We start from the raw sequence: 25,199 nt of genomic DNA, 5'->3' as shown, positions 1-25,199 counted from the left end.
TGAATCTGCAATAAATGTTTGGAGCTGTTCAAGATAGGCCTAGCCAAGCATTATGGGGTCTACCATGATCTGCTGTACTCAGATGTGTTTCTTGTAAGAATGCTATATCTGTCTTTAAATTCTTAAGATGAGAAAATACTCTAGCCTGTTTAACCGGGCTGATCCTTGACTTGACATTCCAGCATGTAGACCTAGCAGCTTACCCCCCAACTCCTACCCTATTATCTGAAGTGTCAGTCATTAAAACTTTAGATTACTAAATTGGGTCGGGAATAGAAATGAAAACCCTGTATATGATCAGCAATCATATCCTGTGATAGAGTATGTGCGGAAAAGTTAGGCCATGTAAAGTTGAAATAGAATATGTAATGATCAAATGATTTATGAAGGCAAACCCCCCCATAATCATATAACGGTGTCACTGTCAATAATCAATCAGTTGCATCCTCTATTAGATCTACCTAACGCTAATGGTAAAATAAAACATTTCTGTTCGTCGCAACTCTGGCTCATGATTTGTATTAGGGACGCGTTCCATGTAATGTCCATGCATATACAATCATAATTACAGGGAGTGAAATCCGAAACTCAAGTGCAGCACAACCACAACAAAGATAGCAGGGAACGCACCCCGCAAACACGAAACCAGAATAACCCAACATTGGCAAACCATAACTAAGCATGAAGCAAAGTAGCTAGCTATCATAGACTATCCTATCAACGTAACCCGAAGAACTGTAATATTCCATGTTTCTCAGAGTTGTGGCTGAACAAGGACATGGATAATATACACTACCGGTCAAAAGTTTTAGAACACCTACTCATTCAAGGGTTACAACATAACTGATTGGCTCAAACTCATTAAGAAGGAAAGAAATTCCACAAATTAACTTTTATCAAGGCACACCTGTTAATTGAAATGCATTCCAGGTGACTACCTCATGTAGCTGGTTGAGAGAATGACGAGTGTGCGAAGCTGTCAAAGGCAAAGGGTGGCTAATTGAAGAGTCTCAAATATAAAATATATTTTGATTTGTTTAACACTTTTTTGGTTACTACATGATTCCATATGTGTTATTTCATAGTTTTGATGTCTTCACTATTATTCTACAATGTAGAAATAGTAAAAATAAAGAAAGACCCTTGAATGAGTAGGTGTTCTAAAACTTTTGACAATAAGTGTACATCTCGCTGCTTTTTCCATGCATCGTCAAGACCGGTCGGCAGCCTCGGTAAGACGAAGGAGGGAGGGGTGTGTCTCTTTGTTAGCAATAGATGGTGCGCGATCACTAATGTTAAGGAAGTCTCAAGTTTTTACTCGCCAGATGGTAAGACCATACTATTTATCAAGAGAGTTTTCATCTAAATTTTTCGTAGTTGGCAATAAGAACACACTCATCAAGCTTTATAGGGCCATAAGCAAACAAGAAAAGTCACATCCAAAGATGACACTTCTCGTGGCCGGTGATTTTAATGCAGGGTAACTGAAATCCATTTAAACTCATTTTTACCATCAGGTCACCTGTGCAACATGAGGCGACAAAACTCTAGATCACCTTTACTCCACACACAGAAACGCATACAAGGATCTCCCTCACCCTAACCATAAATCTATCCTCCTGATTCCTGCTTACAAGCAAAAACTCAAACAGGAAGTATCAGTGACAAGCTCAATACGGAAGTGGTCCGATGACGGAGATGCTAAGTACGGATGTGACTATACCAGTATATTATTTCCATTGCAGAAATGAAAACACGAAGCAGGCTAAACTCTTTGGTCCTTTAAAAACCTGCTGTATGTAAAATGTAACATATTGTGTGCTATATGCTAGGTTTCCATCCAATTGGCGACAGATTTTCATGCAAATATTCTCAAATCTGCATAAAGAAAATATGAGCACTTTCCCACCAGTGGTGTGTTTCTACCAAACTGATTTGTTGTAGATAAAAAATCAGTGTTTCAATCGCATTTTCAACTAAATAGCCTACTCTGGTCTTGGCACGTGCGCTCTAGCCAACAGCTCGCAGATACAGTATGGGTAAGCTGTGTGGGCAGTCTACATGATTACATTATTATGGATAAGAGCGAGAATATTTTTATTTGTCAAAAGGCAGTCAAGCATCGATCATCATGTCACCAGAATAAGACCCTCAATATTTATTGGAAAGGAGCGTCAAGATCATTGTGCACTTTCACCACCCTGTGAAGTTAATCATAACTTATTTAATAATAATAATAATAATAATAATAATATGCCATTTAGCAGACGCTTTTATCCAAAGCGACTTACAGTCATGCGTGCATGGTTTCCCGAGTCGTAGTGGGAGGACCACACACTATGTCATCACGTTACTTCGATATGATGGTTGTTATATCAATATTTGCACATAAAGACACTTCCACCGCCATTTCTCGCATAATTTTAACGACACAAAAAGATCCCACCATGTAGAAACGAACAAATGATCTGTCAACATTCATAAAATTGTACGGAAACGTCTTGTTTCCATCACAGCTGTCGTGATTTTTAGTTGCATAAAAACTGTGGATGGAAACGTAGTTACTGCTTGGGAAAAAAACAACATTAGGGCTGTTTCCAACATTAGGGCTGTTTCCAACATTAGGGCTGTTTTCCTAAAGAAGTTAAATCCGCCTCGTGTTTTGTTTCCTTGCCACAATACTAACGAGGATCACGATACTGGTATTGTACCGGCCTTAATGCTAAGCTACAGAACTGTTTCGCTAGCACAGACTAGAATATGTTCCGGGATTCATCCGATACCATTGAGGAGTTTACCACATCTGTCACCGGCTTCATTAATAAGTGCATCAATGACGTTGTTCCCACAGTGACCATGCGTACATATCCCAACCAGAAGCCATGGATTACAGGAAACATCTGCACTGAGCTAAAGGCTAGAGCTGCCACTTTCAAGGAGTGGGACACAAATCCGGATGCTTATAAGAAATCCCGCTACAACCTCAAACAGGCAAGTGTGAATACAGGACTAGATCAAATCCTACTACGCCGGCTCACTCTCCGTAGCCGATGTGAGTAAGACCTTTAAACAGATTAACATTCAGCCGGATTACCAGGACGCGTACTCAAAGCATGCGCTTACCAGCTGGCAAGTGTCTACACTGACATTTTCAACCTCTCCCTGACTCAGTCTGTAATACGACATGTTTCAAGCAGACCACCATAGTCCCTGTGCCCAAGAACACCTAGGTACCCTGTCTAAATGACAATTGCCCAGTAGCACTCACATCTGTAGCCATGAAATGCTTTGAAAGACATGGTTCACATCAATACCATCATCCCAGACACCCTGGACCCACTCCAATTCACATAATACCCCAACAGATCCACAGATGACGCAATCGCTATTGCACCACACCGCCCTCTCCCACATGGACAAGAGAAATGCCAATGTGAGAATGCTGTTCATTGACTACAGCTCAGCGTTCAACACCATAATGTCCTCCAAGCTCATCACTAACTTTAGGACCCTGGGACTGAACACCTCCCTCTGCAACTGGATCCTGAACTTCCTGACTGGCCGCCCCCAGGTGGTAAGGATAGGCAACAACACATCCGCCACGCTGACCCTCAACACGGGGGCTCCTCAGGGTGTGTGTGCTTAGTCCCCTCCTATACTCCCTGTTCACCTACGACTGTGCGGCCGCACACGACTCAAACACCATAATTAAGTTTGCTGACAACACAATGGTGGTAGGCCTGAAACCAGCGACGATGAGACAGCCTATAGTGAGGATGTCAGTGAGAATCTCTCCCTCAACGTCAGCAAGACAAAAGGAGCTGATCATGGACTACAGGAAACGAATGGCCGAGCACGCCCCCATCCACATCGACGGGACTGTAGTGGAGCGGGACGAGAGCTTCAAGTTCCTCGGTGTCCACATCACAAAGGATTAGGGGTGTGTCACGTTCGTTCATGAACGGGTCAGACCAAGGCACAGCGTGATATACGTACATGTTTATTTAAATGAATAAACAACCGACAAAACAATAAACAAACGAAACGTGAAGTCCAAGGCAGCACAACACAACATACCTTACACGGAACAAGATCCCACAACCCACTAGTGCCAATAGGCTGCCTAAGTATGGTCCCCAATCAGAGACAACGAGCGACAGCTGCCTCTGATTGGGAACCACACCGGCCAACATAGATCTAGACATACTAGAACTACAACATAGAAATACACAACATAGAAACTACACACCCTGACTCAACATATACGAGTCCCCTGAGTCAGGGCGTGACAGGGTGTAACGGCACACGTATTCGTACTGAACCGTTCGGTACAGGGATCTCGGATCAATCCGCACTGTGAACCCGAATGAATACATAAAAAATGTATGTAAAAAATTAAAACACTATAGGCTATGCCTACGCTGCGTTGTATGCCTCTTGAGTAAATCTGAGGCTTTTCCGTTAAAACAACTAGACCCTATTTAATTAATATATTAATTGCTGCATTTCAAACTGTCCTTTTGTGAGGCGCAGCCGGAAACTAGTTCTTTACATTTTTACATTTACATTTTTAGTCATTTAGCAGACGCTCTTATCCAGAGCGACTTACAGTTAGTGAGTGCATACATTATTTTTTTTCATACCCCCGTGGGAATCGAACCCACAACCCTGGCGTTGCAAAAGCCATGCCCTACCAACTGAGCTACATCCATGCCGGCCATTCCCTCCCCTACCCTAGACAACGCTGGGCCAATTGTGCGCCGCCCCATGGGTCTCCCGGTCACGACCAGCTACGACAGAGCCTGGATTCGAACCAGGATCTCTAGTGGCACAGCTAGCACTGCGATGCAGTTCCTTAAACCACTGCGCCACTCGGGAGGTTACGAATGGTGGGGTCGATAAACCAGGAGGATTCTCCATCATCGTTTAAACATTTTGGTTTCCCAGTAGATTACAACCATGATGGACAAAGAGAGTATGTTACCACTGCTCAACGAGAATAGCCTATGCAGCTGCCAACACCTCAAACATGTTGACACATTTATGCCGACATCACCCCAGTATTCCTACTACCGGAGCAAGACAGAAACACAAAAAACAACAACACAACTTTGTCTCCCCTCTGCATTCAAGCAGCACTTCCCAGCTGATTCTGACCGGGCCAAATAAATTACAAGGTATCTTTATAGACGTGGATATGCGCCCATTATCGGTGTTTGAGAAGAATAGGGGGTTTCAGCACCTCGTCAAAGTGCTCAAGCCATGTTACGAACTTCGCCCTCTCGCACCCATTTCAGCAAACAGGTAGTACCCGCTCTATATAAGCAAGCTAAAGCTGAAGTTGTCAATGAATTGGCCAATGCACCCTGTGTTGCACTTACTACAGATGGATGGACCTCCAGGGCTACAGAGAGCTACTTAACAGTGACAGCCCATCACATTACTCCAGAGTGGAAAATGAGAAGTATGTGTTACAGACACGCCCCTTTTATAAGAGTCACACAAGCGCGCATATTTTTCTCTTCGTAAGAAAACATTATAGCACAGGCCTATACAATGTCTGAGCCATGTTTTCATATTGATTTCACACGCATATTGCACTTTATTTTAGTGTTGTTGATGAGTAATCGTGTGTTTTCATTTAAGAAAATACAAAGTGTTGGTATTCCTGATTTGTACTCTCACCAGTCATTATATGACTCATGATCATATCTGGAATCAGGAATACCAACACTTTGTATTTTCTTAAATAAACCAACATTTACTACAGTAACTATTGGCATTTCAATTTCTTGCTGTACCGAAACCGAACCGAACAGTAAACCCAAAACCGCAGTATGTACTGAACTTTGGGTTTGGTGAACCGTAACACCCCTACTAAGGAATTAACATGGTCCACACACACTAACACAGTCGTGAAGAAGGCACAACAACACCTCTTTCCCCTCAGGAGGCTGCAAAGATTTGGCTGCACCATTGAGAGCATCTTGACTGGCTGCATCACCGCTTGGTATGGCAAATACTTGGCATCCAACCGCAAGGCGCTAGAAGGTACTGCGTACGTCCCAGTACATCACTTGGGCCGAGCTCCCTGCCATCCAGGACCTCTATACCAGGCGGTGTCAGAGGAAGGCCTTAAAAATGTAAAAGCCTCCAGCCACCCAAGTCATAGACTGTTAGTAAGCGGTAACGATGCACCTAGTATGGGACCAACAGGACCCTGAACAGCTTCTACCGCCAAGCCAAATAGCTACCCAGACTATCTGCATTTATAATTTTTTGCAACTCTTTTGACTCATCATATACTACTATTAAATATCCCGTTACCTAGTCACTTTACCTATATGTACACCTATATCTACATATCTACCTCAAATACCTCGTACTCCTACACACCGACTCGGTACTGGTACCCCGTGTATATAGCCAAGTTATCATTACTCATTGTGTATTTATTCCTTGTGTTATTATTTTTCTATTTGTTCTCTCTGCATTGTTGGGAAGGGCCCATAAGTAAGCATTTCACTGTTAGTCTACATCTGTTGTTTAAAAAGCGTGTGACAAATAACATTTGATTTGATTCGATTTGAGCTATATGCTGTATCTAAACACCCACTGAATTAAACATTCAAAAGCATAAAAGTTTATGAAATCACCCCAAGTCCTACCCTGAGATTGTAGGATTAAGTAGTCTTTAGAGAGCTCAAGCTCATACAGAAAACATTGTGTTGCTAGCGCCAGCTAATTTACTTACATGGACACAGGTAATCAGTCAGTCGATTCCAGGTGTAGCTAACTAGTTAGTTGTCCAAATATCCAACAATAATGAAGCCAGCTAGCAGCTTGAAATTATGAAGTGGTTTAAGTCCCCAGCCTTATTCAAAGTCATTTTAATGATTGAGGATTCTGGTTATTGTGTGCAGCTAGCCATCCATCTAGACATGCTAGCAAGCCAGCCAAATGTCCAATGTCTGAGACCAGCTATCTAGCCACATCCCGGTTGTTAGCCAGTTAGCCAGCCAGTGGGAATGTGATGTACCAGTTAATGTTGATGTCTGAAATCTCAGCTAGCTGGTGCTCCTGGAATGAAATAATAGCATTGCTTTAATGTGAATGTCAGTGTCACGCTAGCTAGTGTTAAGTTGCGTCAATTCAAATCTGGTATAGGAACAAAAAGAGGTCAATACACGTCTTCTAAAATAGACTAGTATTTTAATTAATGCAAACACTTGAATTGGTAAATATGATGTTCGTATATACGGGCCCACTGAAAAACCACGCAGGGCAGTCAGAGAACTGAGCCATTGTTATAAGTTATTCTTTAAATACTCTGACAGAGATAGTTCCTGCTCCAAGCAGGCCTATCAGAGTAGAGGCTGGACGTGGTTTAAACTTCCCCAGCCTATCGTTGGCACTCAGGCTGGTCCCAGCCCCTTGGCGCTTCACTGTTGCCAGGTGTTAGTTGTTTTGCAACTTGTCCAGAGAGTCAGCACTTTTGCAGTACACATGTCCTTGAGCGGTCTAACAAAGAGGCTGTGTGTGTGTATGTGAGACACAAGTCTTATCTCATCCTACCCCCTAACAGTTCCCCACATTAATCACAGCTTGTTATATTAAACAATCTATATCACTACAGTACAAACCTATTATGTTTAATCATTAATGCTTTCTTATTAAGCTAACAGCACATCTAAAATATAAGAGAATAATTTCCCACACTAGCTAGCCAGCCAGCTAGGAGATAGTCAGTGAGTGGCTAGCCAGCCAGTAAATGCTAACAAAGTAACATTAGCTAATCCATCTGCCATGGTTAGCCAGCCAGGCTGTTAGCATTCCTCGATCAACTTTGCTCCAAGCTTCGGCCAGTCTGTCGAAGGTAAGGGTATTTCCCTTGTAAAATACCTGAAGACGGGCAGGGTGTAGGAGCTGAAACCTGATCCCCTTTTTGTAGAGACATGCTTTCATGTCCTTCTTCACGAGGTTGGCACTCCGGTCAGGTAGAAACGTCAGGTAGAAATCTTGCCCACTGAATTTTGGTTGATGCTCTCTCGCCCAGTGCATGGCACGTTCCTTGTCTTAGCAGGGATGAAACTCCTTAGGCCGCTCCCTTGGTTTGGATTTGGGAGTGAGGGATCTGTGCACTTGGTCGAGGTCTGACGGCTTGTCAAAGACATCATTGCATATCACTTCCATCAGCATGTCGGAGACAAATTTCCCTCCTGATATAATTCTCCAAGAATCTAGCTTTGAAAGTAGAGCTGTGCTGTCTGTTTTCAGACGGGTGACAGCCTTTTCCAGTTCGATAATCCACTCAGAGTTGTTGGTGGTGGAACCTTCCATTGTAGTGAGACCTTTTAGGCTACTTTGCTCTTTAGCTAGCTCAGCTACAAGTGTGGTCATAGACAAAGTCTCCGTGGCAGCCATTTTCAGTGCTCAAACGCTCAAAAACCTTCATGGATGCGTTGGTCGTAGCAGTTCTCCTCGGGTGGATTTTGACCATGGCACCACAAAAAGTGTTTTGAAGAATATAACCAAACAATATATCAATAGGAAAACTAGATTTGGCGTGTAAAATGTTTAAAATAAAAGTTTAATTGGGAGCTGCTCTTAAATGCGTCTTCTTAAATTGCCCGACAGGAGGTTCCCCCAGAAAGATGTTTATAAATAAAGAAACCTACTAATTAGATCAGTATATTTTAATGTAATAATAAAACAACTCAATATGTTCTATTGAATTAATAGTGTTAAATAAAAAAATCATGAATTGCTTTATTTTCAAACATGTAGTTTAGGAGTCAGGTTTGGGACAGCCACCCCTCAATAGAAATTGGTGTATAAACAATGACTTTGTTTTAGGGCAGGACTGCAATTTGCACCACTTCTGAAGAATCCCCCATATGCACTTGTGCATGCACATAGACATTTCAGACTTCAGCTGCAGTCCATGTAACGTACAGTGAGGGAAAAAAGTATTTGATCCCCTGCTGATTTTGTACGTTTGCCCACTGACAAAGAAATGATCAGTCTATAATTTTAATGGTAGGTTTATTTGAACAGTGAGAGACAGAATAACAACAAAAAAATCCAGAAAAACGCATGTCAAAAATGTTATAAATTGATTTGCATTTTAATGAGGGAAATAAGTATTTGACCCCCTCTCAATCAGAAAGATTTCTGGCTCCCAGGTGTCTTTTATACAGGTAACGAGCTGAGATTAGGAGCACACTCTTAAAGGGCGTGCTCCGAATCTCAGTTTGTTACCTGTATAAAAGACACCTGTCCACAGAAGCAATCAATCAATCAGATTCCAAACTCTCCACCATGGCCAAGACCAAAGAGCTCTCCAAGGATGTCAGGGACAAGATTATAGACCTACACAAGGCTGGAATGGGTTACAAGACCATCGCCAAGCAGCTTGGTGAGAAGGTGACAACAGTTGGTGTGATTATTCGCAAATGGAAGAAACACAAAAGAACTGTCAATCTCCCTCGGCCTGGGGCTCCATGCAAGATCTCACCTCGTGGAGTTGCAATGATCATGAGACCGGTGAGGAATCAGCCCAGAACTACACGGGAGGATCTTGTCAATGATCTCAAGGCAGCTGGGACCATAGTCACCAAGAAAACAATTGGTAACACACTACGCCGTGAAGGACTGAAATCCTGCAGCGCCCGCAAGGTCCCCCTGCTCAAGAAAGCACATATACAGGCCCGTCTGAAGTTTGCCAATGAACATCTGAATGATGCAGAGGAGAACTGGGTGAAAGTGTTGTGGTCAGATGAGACCAAAATGGAGCTCTTTGGCATCAACTCAACTCGCCGTGTTTGGAGGAGGAGGAATGCTGCCTATGACCCCAAGAACACCATCCCCACCGTCAAACATGGAGGTGGAAACATTATGCTTTGGGGGTGTTTTTCTGCTAAGGGGACAGGACAACTTCACCGCATCAAAGGGACGATGGACGGGGCCATGTACCGTCAAATCTTGGGTGAGAACCTCCTTCCCTCAGCCAGGGCATTGAACATGGGTCGTTCCAGCATGACAATGACCCAAAACACACGGCCAAGGCAACAAAGGAGTGGCTCAAGAAGAGGCACATTAAGGTCCTGGAGTGGCCTAGCCAGTCTCCAGACCTTAATCCCATAGAAGATCTGTGGAGGGAGCTGAAGGTTTGAGTTGCCAAACATCAGCCTCGAAACCTTAATGACTTGGAGAAGATCTGCAAAGAGGAGTGGGACAAAATCCCTCCTGAGATGTGTGCAAACCTGGTGGCCAACTACAAGAAACGTCTGACCTCTGTGATTGCCAACAAGGGTTTTGCCACCAAGTACTAAGTCATGTTTTGCAGAGGGGTCAAATACTTTTTTCCCTCACTGTACGTGCAGTCACACACGCAGTCACATAAATGCAGACGCACACACACACGCACACACACACACACACACACACACACACACACACACACTTCAGAGAACACTGTCCTGTCACATCGGGTCAATCCCCCCCACCCTCCCTAAACACATGTTCGCAAACACCTTCAGGGCAGAAATCAATGCAGGCTGTGGAGTGTCAGAGAATGTCTATTTGAATAGAATGCTAAGCCACAGTAAGCATCCAAATAGACAGCTCTATGGGCAAATCCATGCAGGTCTGAAATTTAGGCAACGTCTCAAAACGAAATGCATGGTGAGAAAGAAGAGAGCACTGACAGCTAATCTCTCAAAGCTCAGACAGTCTTTATCCAAAATATTTGGAATTCGTTAAGAAAGAAAACTGTCTGAAGATTCCCACTCATACTGTCATTTTGTCTGATTTAGGTGCTCTCTGAGAGTCCGTCATCACCTAACCTACTTCTCATAGTGGCTCCTTACAGAACACAACCAAAAAACCAAAACCAGTGACATGATACAAAACAAAGTGAAACTTAAAAAAGTAAATGCCAAATGTTTCACGTCCGTGGACATTGGAGTGACACTCAGTAAGCACCCACTGAGTCGAGTATTGTTGAGTGAACATCAGAGGGGAAAAAGCTAAAAACCCAATGAGACGAAAGTTAGTAGTGAGCACTGAGGCAGTGGTAGTACTGAACTGTGTGTGTGTGTGTGTGTATTCCAATGAGAACGTGTGTCAGAGCAATATCCCTGCGCTTGAGGAGGGTTGGCCTTGGCTTGAGGGGTGATTACCAGCATTGAGCAGTGAAGTCAAGGCAGAAAGTCTATTCTACTTTCAGGTCTTAGCTGCTGTTAATTGTTACAATATCTTGTCAAGTATCGTATACCCAAGGTCAAACCAGAATACACACACATGCGCACACTCACACAGTTGAAACAGGGTTCAAACAGATGACAGCAAATTACAACAGAACAACATCAAACTTGTTTAAAAAAATGCTTCACCACTAGTTGTGTCCACTGAGATGACCAATTATGGTTCTATTAGATATTTGTGATGATGTTTGGAGTGTTTATCCTACACCAGGGTCCCCCAATGGGTGGACTGCGGGACAAAATTGGCCCGCGGGTGATTTGGCCCCCCATGTTTTCTGAGAAAAATATAATAATACTTTTTTATTATTCTTTTTTATGTTGGACATAAAGTGATTTTAATTTTGGAAATCTGTTTCAAAGTATTCTAACGCATAATAGAGAGATATACGGTATGTGATCGTTTGCAAATGTAAGCAAGGCTTGAAATTATTATGTTTTAGTCAAATATTCTATCTGTTTGGGCTTATTGTGGTGAATTTGCTGTCTGTAATTTTTTTTACATTTACATTTTATTCATTTAGCAGACGCTCTTATCCAGAGCGACTTACAGTTAGTGAGTGCATACATTAATTTTTTTTAAATAAATCATACTGGCCCCCCGTGGGAATTGAACCTACAAGCCTGGCGTTGCAAACGCCATGCTCTACCAACTGAGCAGTGCTAGCCATTCCCTCCCCTACCCTGGGCCAATTGTGCGCCGCCCCATGGGTCTCCCGGTCGCCTACGACAGAGCCTGGATTCAAACCAAGATCTCTAGTGGCACAGCTAGCACTGCGATGCAGTGCCTTAGACCACTGCGCCACTCGGGAGACACGTAATCATTTGTAATTATGTTCCGGCCCCCTGAACATCCGCTCAAGACAAAAATCAGCATGAATCGGCTGAATCTAGGTGATGATCCCTGTCCTACACCCTTTGATATGTGATATAGAGACTTAAAATGTGACCAGCAAATTAGTTGTGCTCCCCAGAGAGGAGAACACTATTAGACTCAGGAACAAAGCCTGTTCAAAACAGACAGTTGTTGCTGTGGAAAATAACCCCCTGAGCTTTTCATTACAGCTATTATGAAATTAATCCGATGCTTTACCAAAGATATAATTTCTAGAATAGGAATGTAAATGAGCATCAAAGGGGTACTTGATTTAAGTATAATCTGTTCTAAAATGAAAAGCAATTACTCAAGCTATAGAAGTGTTTTTAGAGAAATTACAAAGAACTTACCAGCAGTTTGGCAGGTAACATCAAGATAGTAATGTAGTCTACTTGATTTTCCACAGGAGATTCTTACATTTGGCCGCTCTTTTAAAGTGGAAGAGATACGGTGTGATGAACGATATCAAGCGCTTAAGGTAAGTAGCTCAAAAGGAACTTCTTTTGAAATTCTTTTGAAGTCATAGAAATACCATAGCTTTTATTTACTGTAGATTTCCACCAAATTATCATTTTATACACCATTGAAATGCTGCCAGCAAGTATTTTAATAGGACCTGTACCAGTAATTCAATCTGACAACATGTTCTCTTGAGTACATCTGTGCTTCCCTGCCAGCTGTTCACCAGTGTGTTCGGGGTTGGACCCAAAACAGCTGAGAAGTGGTACCGCAGAGGGCTACGCTCACTCAAGGAGATTTTGACCGAGCCCAACATCCAGTTGAACAGGATGCAGAGAGCTGGTATAAACAGGAGTGGCACACAACCTCTTCTCTATCTTTTGATATCACAACATAAATGTCCAGCTGCACTCAATGATCTTACTTTTCATATTGACCAAACTGCAGACAGTATTACTATAGTGAACTCCACTGGTATCTCTATCTTTGGGATCGTATTCACAAAATGTCTCCGAGTAGGAGTGCTGATCTAGGATCAGTTTTGCCTTTTAGATCATAATGTACAGTCGTGGTCAAAAGTTTTGAGAATGACACATGTATTGGTCTCCACAAAGTTTGCTGCTTCAGTGTTTTTAGATATTTTTGTCAGATGTTACTATGGTATACTGAAGTATAATTACAAGCATTCCATAAGTGTCAAAGGCTTTTATTGACAATTACATTAAGTTTATGCAAAGAGTCAATATTTGCAGTGTTGACCCTTATTTTTCAAGACCTCTGCAATCCGCCCTGGCACGCTGTCAATTAACTTCTGGGCCACATTCTGACTGATGGCAGCCCATTCTTGCATAATCAATGCTTGGAGTTTGTCCGAATTTGTGGGTTTTTGTTTGTCCACCCGCCTCTTGAGGATTGACCACAAGTTCTCAATGGGAATAAGGTCTGGGGAGTTTCCTGGCCATGGACCCAAAATTTCGATGTTTTGTTCCCCGAGCCACTTAGTTATCACTTTTGCCTTATGGCAAGGTGCTCCATCATGCTGGAAAAGGCATTGTTCATCACCAAACTGTTCTTGGATGGTTGGGAGAAGTTGCTCTCAATGTGTTGGTACCATTCTTTATTCATGGCTGTGTTCTTAGGCAAAATTGTGAGTTAGCCCACTCCCTTGGCTGAGAAGCAACCCCACACATGAATGGTCTCAGGATGCTTTACTGTTGGCATGACACAGGACTGATGGTAGTGCTCACCTTGTCTTCTCCGGACAAGCTTTTTTCTGGATGCCCCAAACAATCGGAAAGGGGATTCATCAGAGAAAATGACTTTACCCCAGTCCTCAGCAGTCCAATCTCTGTACCTTTTGCAGAATATCAGTCTGTCCCTGATGTGGCTTCTTTGCTGCCCATCTTGACACCAGGCCATCCTCCAAAAGTCTTCGCCTCACTGTGCGTGCAGATGCACTCACACCTGCCTGCTGCCATTCCTGAGCAAGCTCTGCACTGGTGGTGCCCCGATCCCGCAGCTGAATCAACTTTAGGAGACGGTCCTGGCGCTTGCTGGACTTTCTTGGGCGCCCTGAAGCCTTCTTCACAACAATTTAACCTCTCTCCTTGAAGTTCTTGATGATCTGATAAATGGTTGATTTAGGTGCAATCTTACTAGCAGCAATATCCTTGCCTGTGAAGCCCTTTTCATGCAAAGCAATGATGACGGCAAGTGTTTCCTTGCAGGTAACCATGGTTAACAGAGGAAGAACAATGATTTCAAGCACCACCCTCCTTTTAAAGGTTCCAGTCTGTTATTCTAACTTAATCAGCATGACAGAGTGATCTCCAGCCTTGTCCTCGTCAACACTCTCACCTGTGTTAACGAGAGAATCACTGACATGATGTCAGCTGGTCCTTTTGTGGCAGGGCTGAAATGCAGTGGAAATGTTTTTTGGGGAATAAGTTCATTTTCATGGCAAAGAGGGACTTTGCAATTAATTGCAATTCATCTGATCACTCTTCATAACATTCTGGAGTATATGCAAATTGCCATCATAAAAACTGAGGCAGCAGACTTTGTGAAATTATTATTTGTGTCATTCTCAAAACTTTTGACCACGACTGTATATTATATGAACAGAGAGGATCCTAGATCAGTACTACTGACATGTTAATGTAATGTCCTAGAGTAGGTTCTTTATCGTAGGTGCTACTAGTAGCAGTAGACCCCCAGCAAATTAGCACTTCACAGAGAGAAGCTGAGACCTTAGGTGGAACTAACACCTAGGCGATTAAGCAAATAAACACCCAGGCGATTAATTGAAGTTTTAAGGTTATTTTATCATTGGCTTGGCAAAGTCTTCATAAACCACTCTTTTATTATCTGTTCTACAATGTATAATAATGTTTTACTCGATTCAATTTCTACTCAGATAAGTCTTTTGGAAGCGGGTGAAATTTCCAGTAACTAAGCAGAAGTTAGAGAGTTTTAGCATTCTCTATCACTTTTGAGTAGTTTTATGTGAAAGAGCAACCCAGATTTGGAACTTTTTTTTTCTTAGCAAGAGTACAAAGTTCTTATATTATTCTGAAACATACACTATATGTTATGTTTAAGTATGTTATATATGAACACTACCAGTCAAAAGTTTGGACACAGCTACTCATTCAAGGTTTTTTTTTTTTCTTTTTTTTTTTTACATTGTATAATAAGTTAAGACATCAAAACTATGAAATAACACATATGGAATCATGTAGTAACCAAAATATATTTTATATTTGAGATTCTTCAAATAGCCACCATTTCCCTTGATGACAGCTTTGCACACTCTTGGCATTCTCTCAACCAGCTTCATGAGGTAGTCACCTGGAATACATTTCAATTAACAGGTGTGCCTTGTTAAAAGTTAATTTGTGGAATTTATTTCCTTCTTAATGCGTTTGTGCTAATCAGTTGTGTTGTGACAAGGTAGGGGGGAGGGGGGTATATACAGTGAGGGAAAAAAGTATTTGATCCCCTGCTAATTTTGTATGTTTGCCCACTGACAATGAAATGATCAGACTATAATTTTAATGGTAGGTTTATTTGAACAGTGAGAGACAGAATAACAACAACAAAAATCCAGAAAAACGCATGTCAAAAATGTTAGAAATTGATTTGCATTTTAATGAGGGAAATAAGTATTTGACCCCCTCTCATTCAGAAAGATTTCTGGCTCCCAGGTGTCTTTTATACAGGTAACGAGCTGAGGGGAGTGCTCTTAAAGGGAGTGCTCCTAATCTCAGCTTGTTACCTGTATAAAATATATCTGTCCACAGAAGCAATCAATCAATCAGATTCCAAACTCTCCACCATGGCCAAGACCAAAGAGCTCTCCAAGGATGTCAGGGACAAGATTGTAGACCTACACAAGGCTGGAATGGTCTACAAGACCATCGCCAAGCAGCTTGGTGAGAAGGTGACAACAGTTGGTGTGATTATTCGCAATTGGAAGAAACACAAAAGAACTGTCAATCTCCCTCCACCTGGGGCTCCATGCAAGATCTCACCTCGTGGAGTTGAGAGCGGTGAAGAATCAGCCCAGAACTACATGGGAGGATCTTGTCAATGATCTCAAGGCAGCTGGGACCATAGTCACCAAGAAAACAATTAGTAACACTACGCCGTGAAGGACTGAAATCCTGCAGCGCCCGCAAGGTCCCCCTGCTCAAGAAAGCACATATACATGCCCATCTGAAGTTTGCCAATGAACATCTGAATGATTCAGAGGAGAACTGGGTGAAAGTGTTGTGGTCAGATGAGACCAAAATGGAGCTCTTTGGGATCAACTCAACTCGCCGTGTTTGGAGGAGGAGGAATGCTGCCTATGACCCCAAGAACACCATCCCCACCGTCAAACATGGAGGTGGAAACATTATGCTTTGGGGGTGTTTTTCTGCTAAGGGGACAGGACAACTTCACCGCATCAAAGGGACGATGGACGGGGCCATGTACCGTCAAATCTTGGGTGACAACCTCCTTCCATCAGCCAGGGCATTGAAAATGGGTCGTGGATGGGTATTCCAGCATGACAATGACCCAAAACACATGGCCAAGGCAACAAAGGAGTGGCTCAAGAAGAAGCACATTAAGGTCCTGGAGTGGCCTAGCTAGTGTCCAGACCTTAATCCAATAGAAAATCTATGGAGGGAGCTGAAGGTTCGAGTTACAAACGTCAGCCTCGAAACCTTAATGACTTGGAGAAGATCTGCAAAGAGGAGTGGGACAAAATCCCTCCTGAGATGTGTGCAAACCTGGTGGCCAACTACAAGAAACATTTGACCTCTGTGATTGCCAACAAGGGTTTTGCCACCAAGTACTAGGTCATGTTTTTCAGAGGGGTCAAATACTTATTTCCCTCATTAAAATGCAAATCAATTTATAACATGTTTGACATGCGTTTTTCTGGATTTTGTTGTTGTTATTCTGTCTCTCACTGTTCAAATAGACCTACCATTAAAATTATAGACTGGTCATTTATTTGTGAGTGGGCAAACGTACAGAATCAGCAGGGGATCAAATACTTTTTTCCCTCAATGTAGAATATAGCCCTATTTGTTAAAAGACCAAGTCCATATTATTGCAAGAACAGCTCAAATAAGCAAAGAGAAACAACAGTCCATCATTACTTTAAGACATGAAGGTCATTCAATACGAAACATTTCAAGATTTTTGAAAGTTCCTTCAAGCGCAGTCTCAAAAACCATCAAGCACTATGATGAAACGGGCTCTCATGAGGACCGCCACAGGAATGGAAGACCCAGATTTAGCTCTGCTGCAGAGGAAGTTCATTAGAGTTACCACCCAGAAATTGCAGCCCAAATAAATGCTTCACAGTTCAATCACAGACACATCTCAACATCAACTGTTCAGAGGGGACTGTGTGAATCAAGCCTTCATATTCGAATTGCTGCAAAGAAACCACTACTAAAGGACAACAATAAGAAGAAGAAACCTGCTTGGGCCAAGAAACACGAGCAATGGACATTAGACCGGTGGAAATGTGTCCTTTGGTCTGGAGTCCAAATGAGAGATTTTTGGTTCCAAACGCAGTGTCTTTGTGAGACGTGGTGTGGGTGAACGGATGATCTCTGCATGTGTATTTCCCACCGTAAAGCATGGAGGAGGAGGTGTTATGGTGTGAGGGTGCTTTGCTGGTGACACTGTCTGTGATTCATTTAGAATTCAAGGCACACTTAACCAGCATGTCTACCATAGAATTCTGCAGCGATATGCCATCCTATCTGTTTTGGGCTTAGTGGAAATATCATTTGTTTTTCAACTGGACAATGACCCAACACACCTCCAGGCTGTGTAAGGGCTATGTGACCAAGAAGCAGAGTGATGGAGTGCTGCATCAGATGACCTGGCCTCCCCAATCCCCTGACCTCAACCCAATTGAGATGGTTTGGGATGAGTCGGACGGCAGAGTGAAGGAAAAGCAGCCAACAAGTGCTCAGCATATGTGGGAACTCCTTCAAGACTGTTGGAAACACCTTCCAGTTGAAGCTTGTTGAGAGAATGCCAAGAGTGTGCAAAGCTGTCATCAAGGCAAAGGGTGGCTATTTGAAGAATCTCTAATATAAAATATATTTTGATTTGTTTAACACCCTTTGGGTTACTACATGATTCCATATGTGTTATTTCATAGTTTTGATGTCTTCACTATTTTTCTACATTGTAGAAAATAGTAAAAATAAAGAAAAACCCTTGAATGAGTAGGTGTGTCCAAACTTTTGACTGGTGCTGTATATATACAGTTGAAGTCGGAAGTTTACATACACCTTAGCCAAATACATTTAAACTCAGTTTTTCACAATTCCTGACATTTAATCCTAGTAAAAATTCACTGTCTTTGGTCAGTTAGGATCACCACTTTATTTTAAGAATGTGAAATGTCAGAATAATAGTAGAAAGAATGATTTATTTAAGCTTTTATTTCTTTCATCACATTCCCAGTGGGTCAGAAGTTTACATACACTCAATTAGTATTTGGTGGCATTGTCTTTAATTTGTTTAACTTGGGTCAAAAGTTTTGGGTAGCCTTCCACAAGCTTCCCACAATAAGTTGGGTGAATTTTGGCCCATTCCTCCTGACAGAGCTGGTGTAACTGAGTCAGGTTTGTAGGCCTCCTTTCTCGCACACGCTTTTTCAGTTCTGCCTGCAAATGTTCTATAGGGTTGAGGTCAGGGCTTTGTGATGGCCACTGCAATACCTTGACTTTGTTGTCCTTAAGCCATTTTGCCACATTTGGAAGTATGCTTGGGGTCATTGTCCATTTGGAAGACCCATTTGCAACCAAGCTTTAACTTCCTGACTGATGTCTTGAGATGTTGCTTCAATATATCCACATAATTTTCCTTCCTCATGATGCCATCTATTTTGTGAAGTGCACCAGTCCCACCTGCAGAAAAGCACCCCCACAGCATGATGCTGCCACCCCTGTGCTTCACGGTTGGGATGGTGTTCTTCGGCTTGCAAGCATTCCCCTTTTTCCTCCGAACATAACGATGGTCATTATGGCCAAACAGTTCTATTTTTGTTTCATCAGACCAGAGGACATTTCTCCAAAAAGTACGATACTTTCCCCTTGTGCAGTTGGAAACCATAGTCTTGCTTTTTTATGGCGGTTTTGGAGCAGTGGCTTCTTCCTTGCTGAGCGGCCTTTCAGGTTATGTCGATATAGGACTTGTTTTACAGTGGATATAGATACTTTTGTACCTGTTTCCTCCAGCATCTTCACAAGGTCCTTTGCTGTTGTTCTGGAATTGATTTGCACTTTTCGCACCAAAGTACGTTCATCTCTAGGAGACAGAACGCGTCTCCTTCCTGAGCGGTATGATGGCTGTGTGGTCCCATGGTGTTTATACTTGCGTACTATTGTTTGTACAGATGAACGTGGTACCTTCAGGCATTTGGAAATTGCTTCCAAGGATGAACCAGACCTGTGGAGGTCTACCATTTTTTTCTGAGGTCTTGGCTGATTTCTTTTGATTTTCCCATGATGTCAAGCAAAGAGGCACTGAGTTTGAAGGTAGGCCTTGAAATACATCCACAGGTACACCTCAAATTGACTCAAATCATGTCAATTAGCCTATCAGAAGTTTCTAAAGCCATGACATCATTTTCTGGAATGTATGTAAACTTCTGACCCAATGGAATTGTGATACAGTGAATTATAAGTGAAATAATCTGTCTGTAAACAATTGTTGGAAGAATTACTTGTGTCATGCACAAAGTAGATGTCCTAACCGACTTACCAAAACTATAAATTGTTAACAAGAAATTTGTGGAGTGGTTGAAAAACACGTTTAAATGACTCCAACCTAAGTTTATGTAAACTTCCGACTTCAACTATAGATATACAGTGGGGAGAACAAGTATTTGATACACTGCCGATTTTGCAGGTTTACCTACTTACAAAGCATGTAGAGGTCTGTCATTTTTATCATAGGTACACTTCAACTGTGAGAGACGGAATCTAAAACAAAAATCCAGAAAATCACATTGTATGATTTTTAAGTAATTAATTTGCATTTTATTGCATGACATACAGTGGGGGGGAAAAGTATTTAGTCAGCCAACAATTGTGCAAGTACTCCCACTTAAAAAGATGAGAGAGGCCTGTAATTTTCATCATAGGTACACGTCAACTATGACAGACAAAATGAGAAAACAAAATCCAGAAAATCACATTGTAGGATTTTTAATGAATTTATTTGCAAATTATGGTGGAAAATAAGTATTTGGTCAATAACAAAAGTTTCTCAATACTTTGTTATATACCCTTTGTTGGCAATGACACAGGTCAAACGTTTTCTGTAAGTCTTCACAAGGTTTTCACACACTGTTGCTGGTATTTTGGCCCATTCCTCCATGCAGATCTCCTCTAGAGCAGTGATGTTTTGGGGCTGTCGCTGGGCAACACGGACTTTCAACTCCCTCCAAAGATTTTCTATGGGGTTGAGATCTGGAGACTGGCTAGGCCACTCCAGGACCTTGAAATGCTTCTTACGAAGCCACTCCTTCGTTACCCGGGCGGTGTGTTTGGGATCATTGTCATGCTGAAAGACCCAGCCACGTTTCATCTTCAATGCCCTTGCTGATGGAAGGAGGTTTTCACTCAAAATCTCACGATATATGGCCCCATTCATTCTTTCCTTTACACGGATCAGTCGTCCTGGTCCCTTTGCAGAAAAACAGCCCCAAAGCATGATGTTTCCACCCCCATGCTTCACAGTAGGTATGGTGTTCTTTGGATGCAACTCTGCATTCTTTGTCCTCCAAACACGACGAGTTGAGTTTTTACCAAAAAGTTCTATTTTGGTTTCATCTGACCATATGACATTCTCCCAATCCTCTTCTGGATCATCCAAATGCACTCTAGCAAACATCAGACGGGCCTGGACATGTACTGGCTTAAACAGGGGGACACGTCTGCACTGCAGGATTTGAGTCCCTGGCGGCGTAGTGTGTTACTGATGGTAGGCTTTGTTACTTTGGTCCCAGCTCTCTGCAGGTCATTCACTAGGTCCCCCCGTGTGGTTCTGGGATTTTTGCTCACCGTTCTTGTGATCTTTTTGACCCCACGGGGTGAGATCTTGCGTGGAGCCCCAGATCGAGGGAGATTATCAGTGGTCTTGTATGTCTTCCATTTCCTAATAATTGCTCCCACAGTTGATTTCTTCAAACCAAGCTGCTTACCTATTGCAGATTCAGTCTTCCCAGCCTGGTGCAGGTCTACAATTTTGTTTCTGGTGTCCTTTGACAGCTCTTTGGTCTTGGCCATAGTGGAGTTTGGAGTGTGACTGTTTGAGGTTGTGGACAGGTGTCTTTTATACTGATAACAAGTTCAAACAGGTGCCATTAATACAGGTAACGAGTGGAGGAGACAGAGGAGCCTCTTAAAGAAGAAGTTACAGGTCTGTGAGAGCCAGAAATCTTGCTTGTTTGTAGGTGACCAAATACTTATTTTCCACCATAATTTGCAAATAAATTCATTAAAAATCCTACAATGTGATTTTCTGGATTATTCTTTCTCAATTTGTCTGTCATAGTTGACGTGTACCTATGATGAAAATTACAGGCCTCTCTCATCTTTTTAAGTGGGAGAACTTGCACAATTGGTGGCTGACTAAATACTTTTTTTCCCCACTGTAAGTATTTGATCACCTACCAACCAGTAAGAATTCCGACTCTCACAGACCTGTTAGTTTTTCTTTAAGAAGCCCTCCTGTTCTCCACTCATTACCTGTATTAACTGCACCTGTTTGAACTCGATACCTGTATAAAAGACACCTGTCCACACACTCAAACAGACTCCAACCTCTCCACAATGGCCAAGACCAGAGAGCTGTGTAAGGACATCAGGGATAAAATTGTAGACCTGCACAAGGCTGGGATGGGCTACAGGACAATAGGCAAGCAGCTTGGTGAGAAGGCAAAAACTGTTGGCGCAATTATTAGAATATGGAAGAAGTTCAAGATGACGGTCAATCACCCTCGGTCTGGGGCTCCATGCAAGATCTCACCTCGTGGGGCATCAATGATCATGAGGAAGGTGAGGGATCAGCCCAGAACTACACAGCAGGACCTGGTCAATGACCTGAAGAGAGCTGGGACCACAGTCTCAAAGAAAACCATTAGTAACACACTATGCCGTCATGGATTAAAAATCCTGCAGCGCACGCAAGGTCCCCCTGCTCAAGCCAGCGCATGTCCAGGCCCGTCTGAAGTTTGCCAATGACCATCTGGATGATCCAGAAGAGGAATGAGAGAAGGTCATGTGGTCTGATGAGACAAAAATAGAGCTTTTTGGTCTAAACTCCACTCGCCATGTTTGGAGGAAGAAGAAGGATGAGTACAACCCCAAGAACACCATCCCAATCGTGAAGCATGCAGGTGGAAACATCATTCTTTGGGGATGCTTTTCTGCAAAGGGACAGGACGACTGCACCGTATTGAGGGGAGGATGGATGGGGCCATGTGTCGCGAGATCTTGGCCAACAACCTCCTTCCCTCAGTAAGAGCATTGAAGATGGGTCGTGGCTGGGTCTTCCATCATGGCATTGACCTGAAACACACAGCCAGGGCAACTAAGGAGTGGCTCCGTAAGAAGCATCTCAAGTTCCTGGAGTGGCCTAGCCAGTCTCCAGACCTGAACTCAATAGAACATCTTTGGAGGGAGCTAAATGTCCGTACTGCCCAGCGACAGCCCCGAAACCTGAAGGATCTGGAGAAGGTCTGTATGGAGGAGTGGGCCAAAATCCCTGCTGCAGTGTGTGCAAACCTGGTCAAGACCTACAGGAAACATATGATCACTGCAATTGCAAACAAAGGTTTCTGTACCAAATATTAAGTTCTGCTTTTCTGATTTATCAAATACTTATGTCATGCAATAAAATGCAAATTAATTACTTAAAAATCATACAATGCAATTTTCTGGATTTTTGTTTTTGTCACGATCGTCGAACAGAGATGAGGACCAAGGCGCAGCGTTGCAGGCAAACATACTCTTTATTAGAGACACGATCAAAACCAACAAAACGAAAACGTGACAGTTCACGGTCTAACACAACAGACTAGAAACAAGATCCCACAAACTCTGTGGGGAAACAGGCTGCTAAAGTATGGTTCTCAATCAGAGACAACAAGCAACAGCTGAATCACGTTGCCTCTGATTGAGAACCACACTGGCCAACATAGAACAACAATACTAGAAAGTGAAACCTAGAACAAAACACATAGACTTTACACACCCTGGCTCAACATATTAGAGTCCCCAGAGCCAGGGCGTGACAGTACCCCCCCTAAAGGCGCGGACTCCGACCGCGCCCACCAAATACCACAGGGGAGGGACCAGGTGGGCACTCCGCTTAGGCGGCGGATCCGGCTCCGGGCCTGATCCCCGCTCCCTCTCCAACCCCCCAAAGTACCGCTGGTCCGGTCTGGCCCCGCTGGCCGGAGCTGGACTGCACACTAGTGGAGCGGATTGCTCTAGCTCCGGCGTGAAGCATCTGACCGGTGCCGGACCAGCCACCGGTGGAACAGGCACGGGCCGTGCCGAACTGACGACGCACACCACTGGCTTGGTGTGGGGAGCAGGAGCGGGCCGAGCCGGGCTGACGAAACGCACCACTGACTTGGTGCGGGGAGCAGGAGCGGGCCGGACCGGGCTGACGAAGCGCACCACTGACTTGGTGCGGGGAGCAGGAACGGGCCGTGCCGGGCTGACGAAGCGCACCACTGACTTGGTGCGGGGAGCAGGAACGGGCCGAGCTGGGCTGACGAAACGCACCACTGACTTGGTGCGGGGAGCAGGAATGGGCCGGACCGGGCTGACGACGCGCACCACTGACTTGGTGCGGGGAGCAGGAACGGGCCGGACAGGGCTGACGAAACGCACCACTGACTTTGTGCGGGGAGCAGGAACAGGCCGGGCCGAGCTGGCGACGCGCACCGTAGACTTGGTGCGAGTGGCAGGAACAGGCCGGACCGTACTGGGAACACACACCACTGGCCCTACCTGGGGATCAGGAACAGGCCGGACCGGACTGGCAACACACACCAGTACCTCTCGCCGTGCCTCTACATCCTCCTTCCCCCTGGTGACCAGTGACTCCCGTAACCTGGCGGCCTCCTGCTGCCCCGTCGTCCACGGCGTTAGCCCCCCCCTAAAAATTGTATGGGCTTCACTCCTACCCGTGGACCAGGTCTCCATGCTTCTCGCCAGCCTTTCGCCCTTCTGCCTCCACGTCAGGCCCCTCTCTTCCTCACATGGCTTGACCCAGTCGAGGAGGCGAAGGAGATCCGCTAGAGATCTCTCTGGCGCTGGCTCCTGGACTTGCTGCTTGGTCCAGTCTTGGATTCGAGACGTCGGATGGGGGGTCTCCAATATCTGGTGGAGTGGGAGGGGTACGGCCCGGAGGAACGGTGCTGGGTGCCGAGGGGAGACATTTTGGACCCGTCTCTCCTGACGGAATTCCATCGTAGTCACCCGACGCGCCCTGCTCCGCGTCCTCCTGGTCGTCCCCGAGGCCGGAGTCGGCGCACGTCTGGAGCCGCGCGTCAAGGGGGGGGGGTTACTGTCACGGTTTCGGCCGAGGCTGCCTCTCTTCCTTGCTCGGGCAGGCTTCGGCGTTCGTCGTCTCCGGAATACTAGCTGCCACCGTTGTATGTTTCTATGTTCGTTTGGTCTTGTCTGGAATTGTACACCTGTTGTCGTTTAGTGTCATTAGTGTCCTATAAGTTCTCGTTGTGTTTGTCAGGTGTTGTGTGTGATTGTTTCCTATGTCGTGTTGGTGCGCTACCCTTTTCGGTTCGCTATTTGTAGCTTGCCTCCTTTGTATTTAGGAGAGGATTTTCACACATGTTTAGTGCGCCCTTTTTGTTTACGCCTGTGTGCGCATTTTCTCGCCTCCGGGCTGTTGGATTGTGTTTTTGTGTGTGCTCTACTAAAAGTCTTTGTTGGACTTATCTTCTGCGTCCTGCGCCTGATTCCACACCACACCCACCTACAGCACCTACTGACAGTTTTAGATTCCGTCTCTCACAGTTGAAGTGTACCTATGATAAA

General features: G+C 44.0%; 1 protein-coding gene across 1 annotated transcript in view; it reads left to right on the top strand.

The window, feature by feature from the left end:
* dntt (deoxynucleotidyltransferase, terminal) overlaps window positions 1-25,199 on the top strand; it is a gene marked incomplete at both ends in the record, with an annotated part of 234,685 nt that overhangs the window by 86,846 nt on the left and 122,640 nt on the right. The window contains 2 exons of the mRNA XM_084153007.1: window positions 12,548-12,619; window positions 12,819-12,942. Of these exons, the coding sequence (XP_084009133.1) occupies window positions 12,548-12,619; window positions 12,819-12,942 (196 nt within the window). The remainder of the gene's footprint in view (window positions 1-12,547; window positions 12,620-12,818; window positions 12,943-25,199) is intronic.

Source organism: Coregonus lavaretus, assembly GCF_964263955.1.
Source record: "Coregonus lavaretus genome assembly, chromosome: 1".
In the NCBI taxonomy this organism is placed as follows: Eukaryota; Metazoa; Chordata; class Actinopteri; order Salmoniformes; family Salmonidae; genus Coregonus; species Coregonus lavaretus.
Note: the sequence above shows the minus strand (reverse complement) of the source record. Positions and strands in the feature narration are given on the sequence as shown.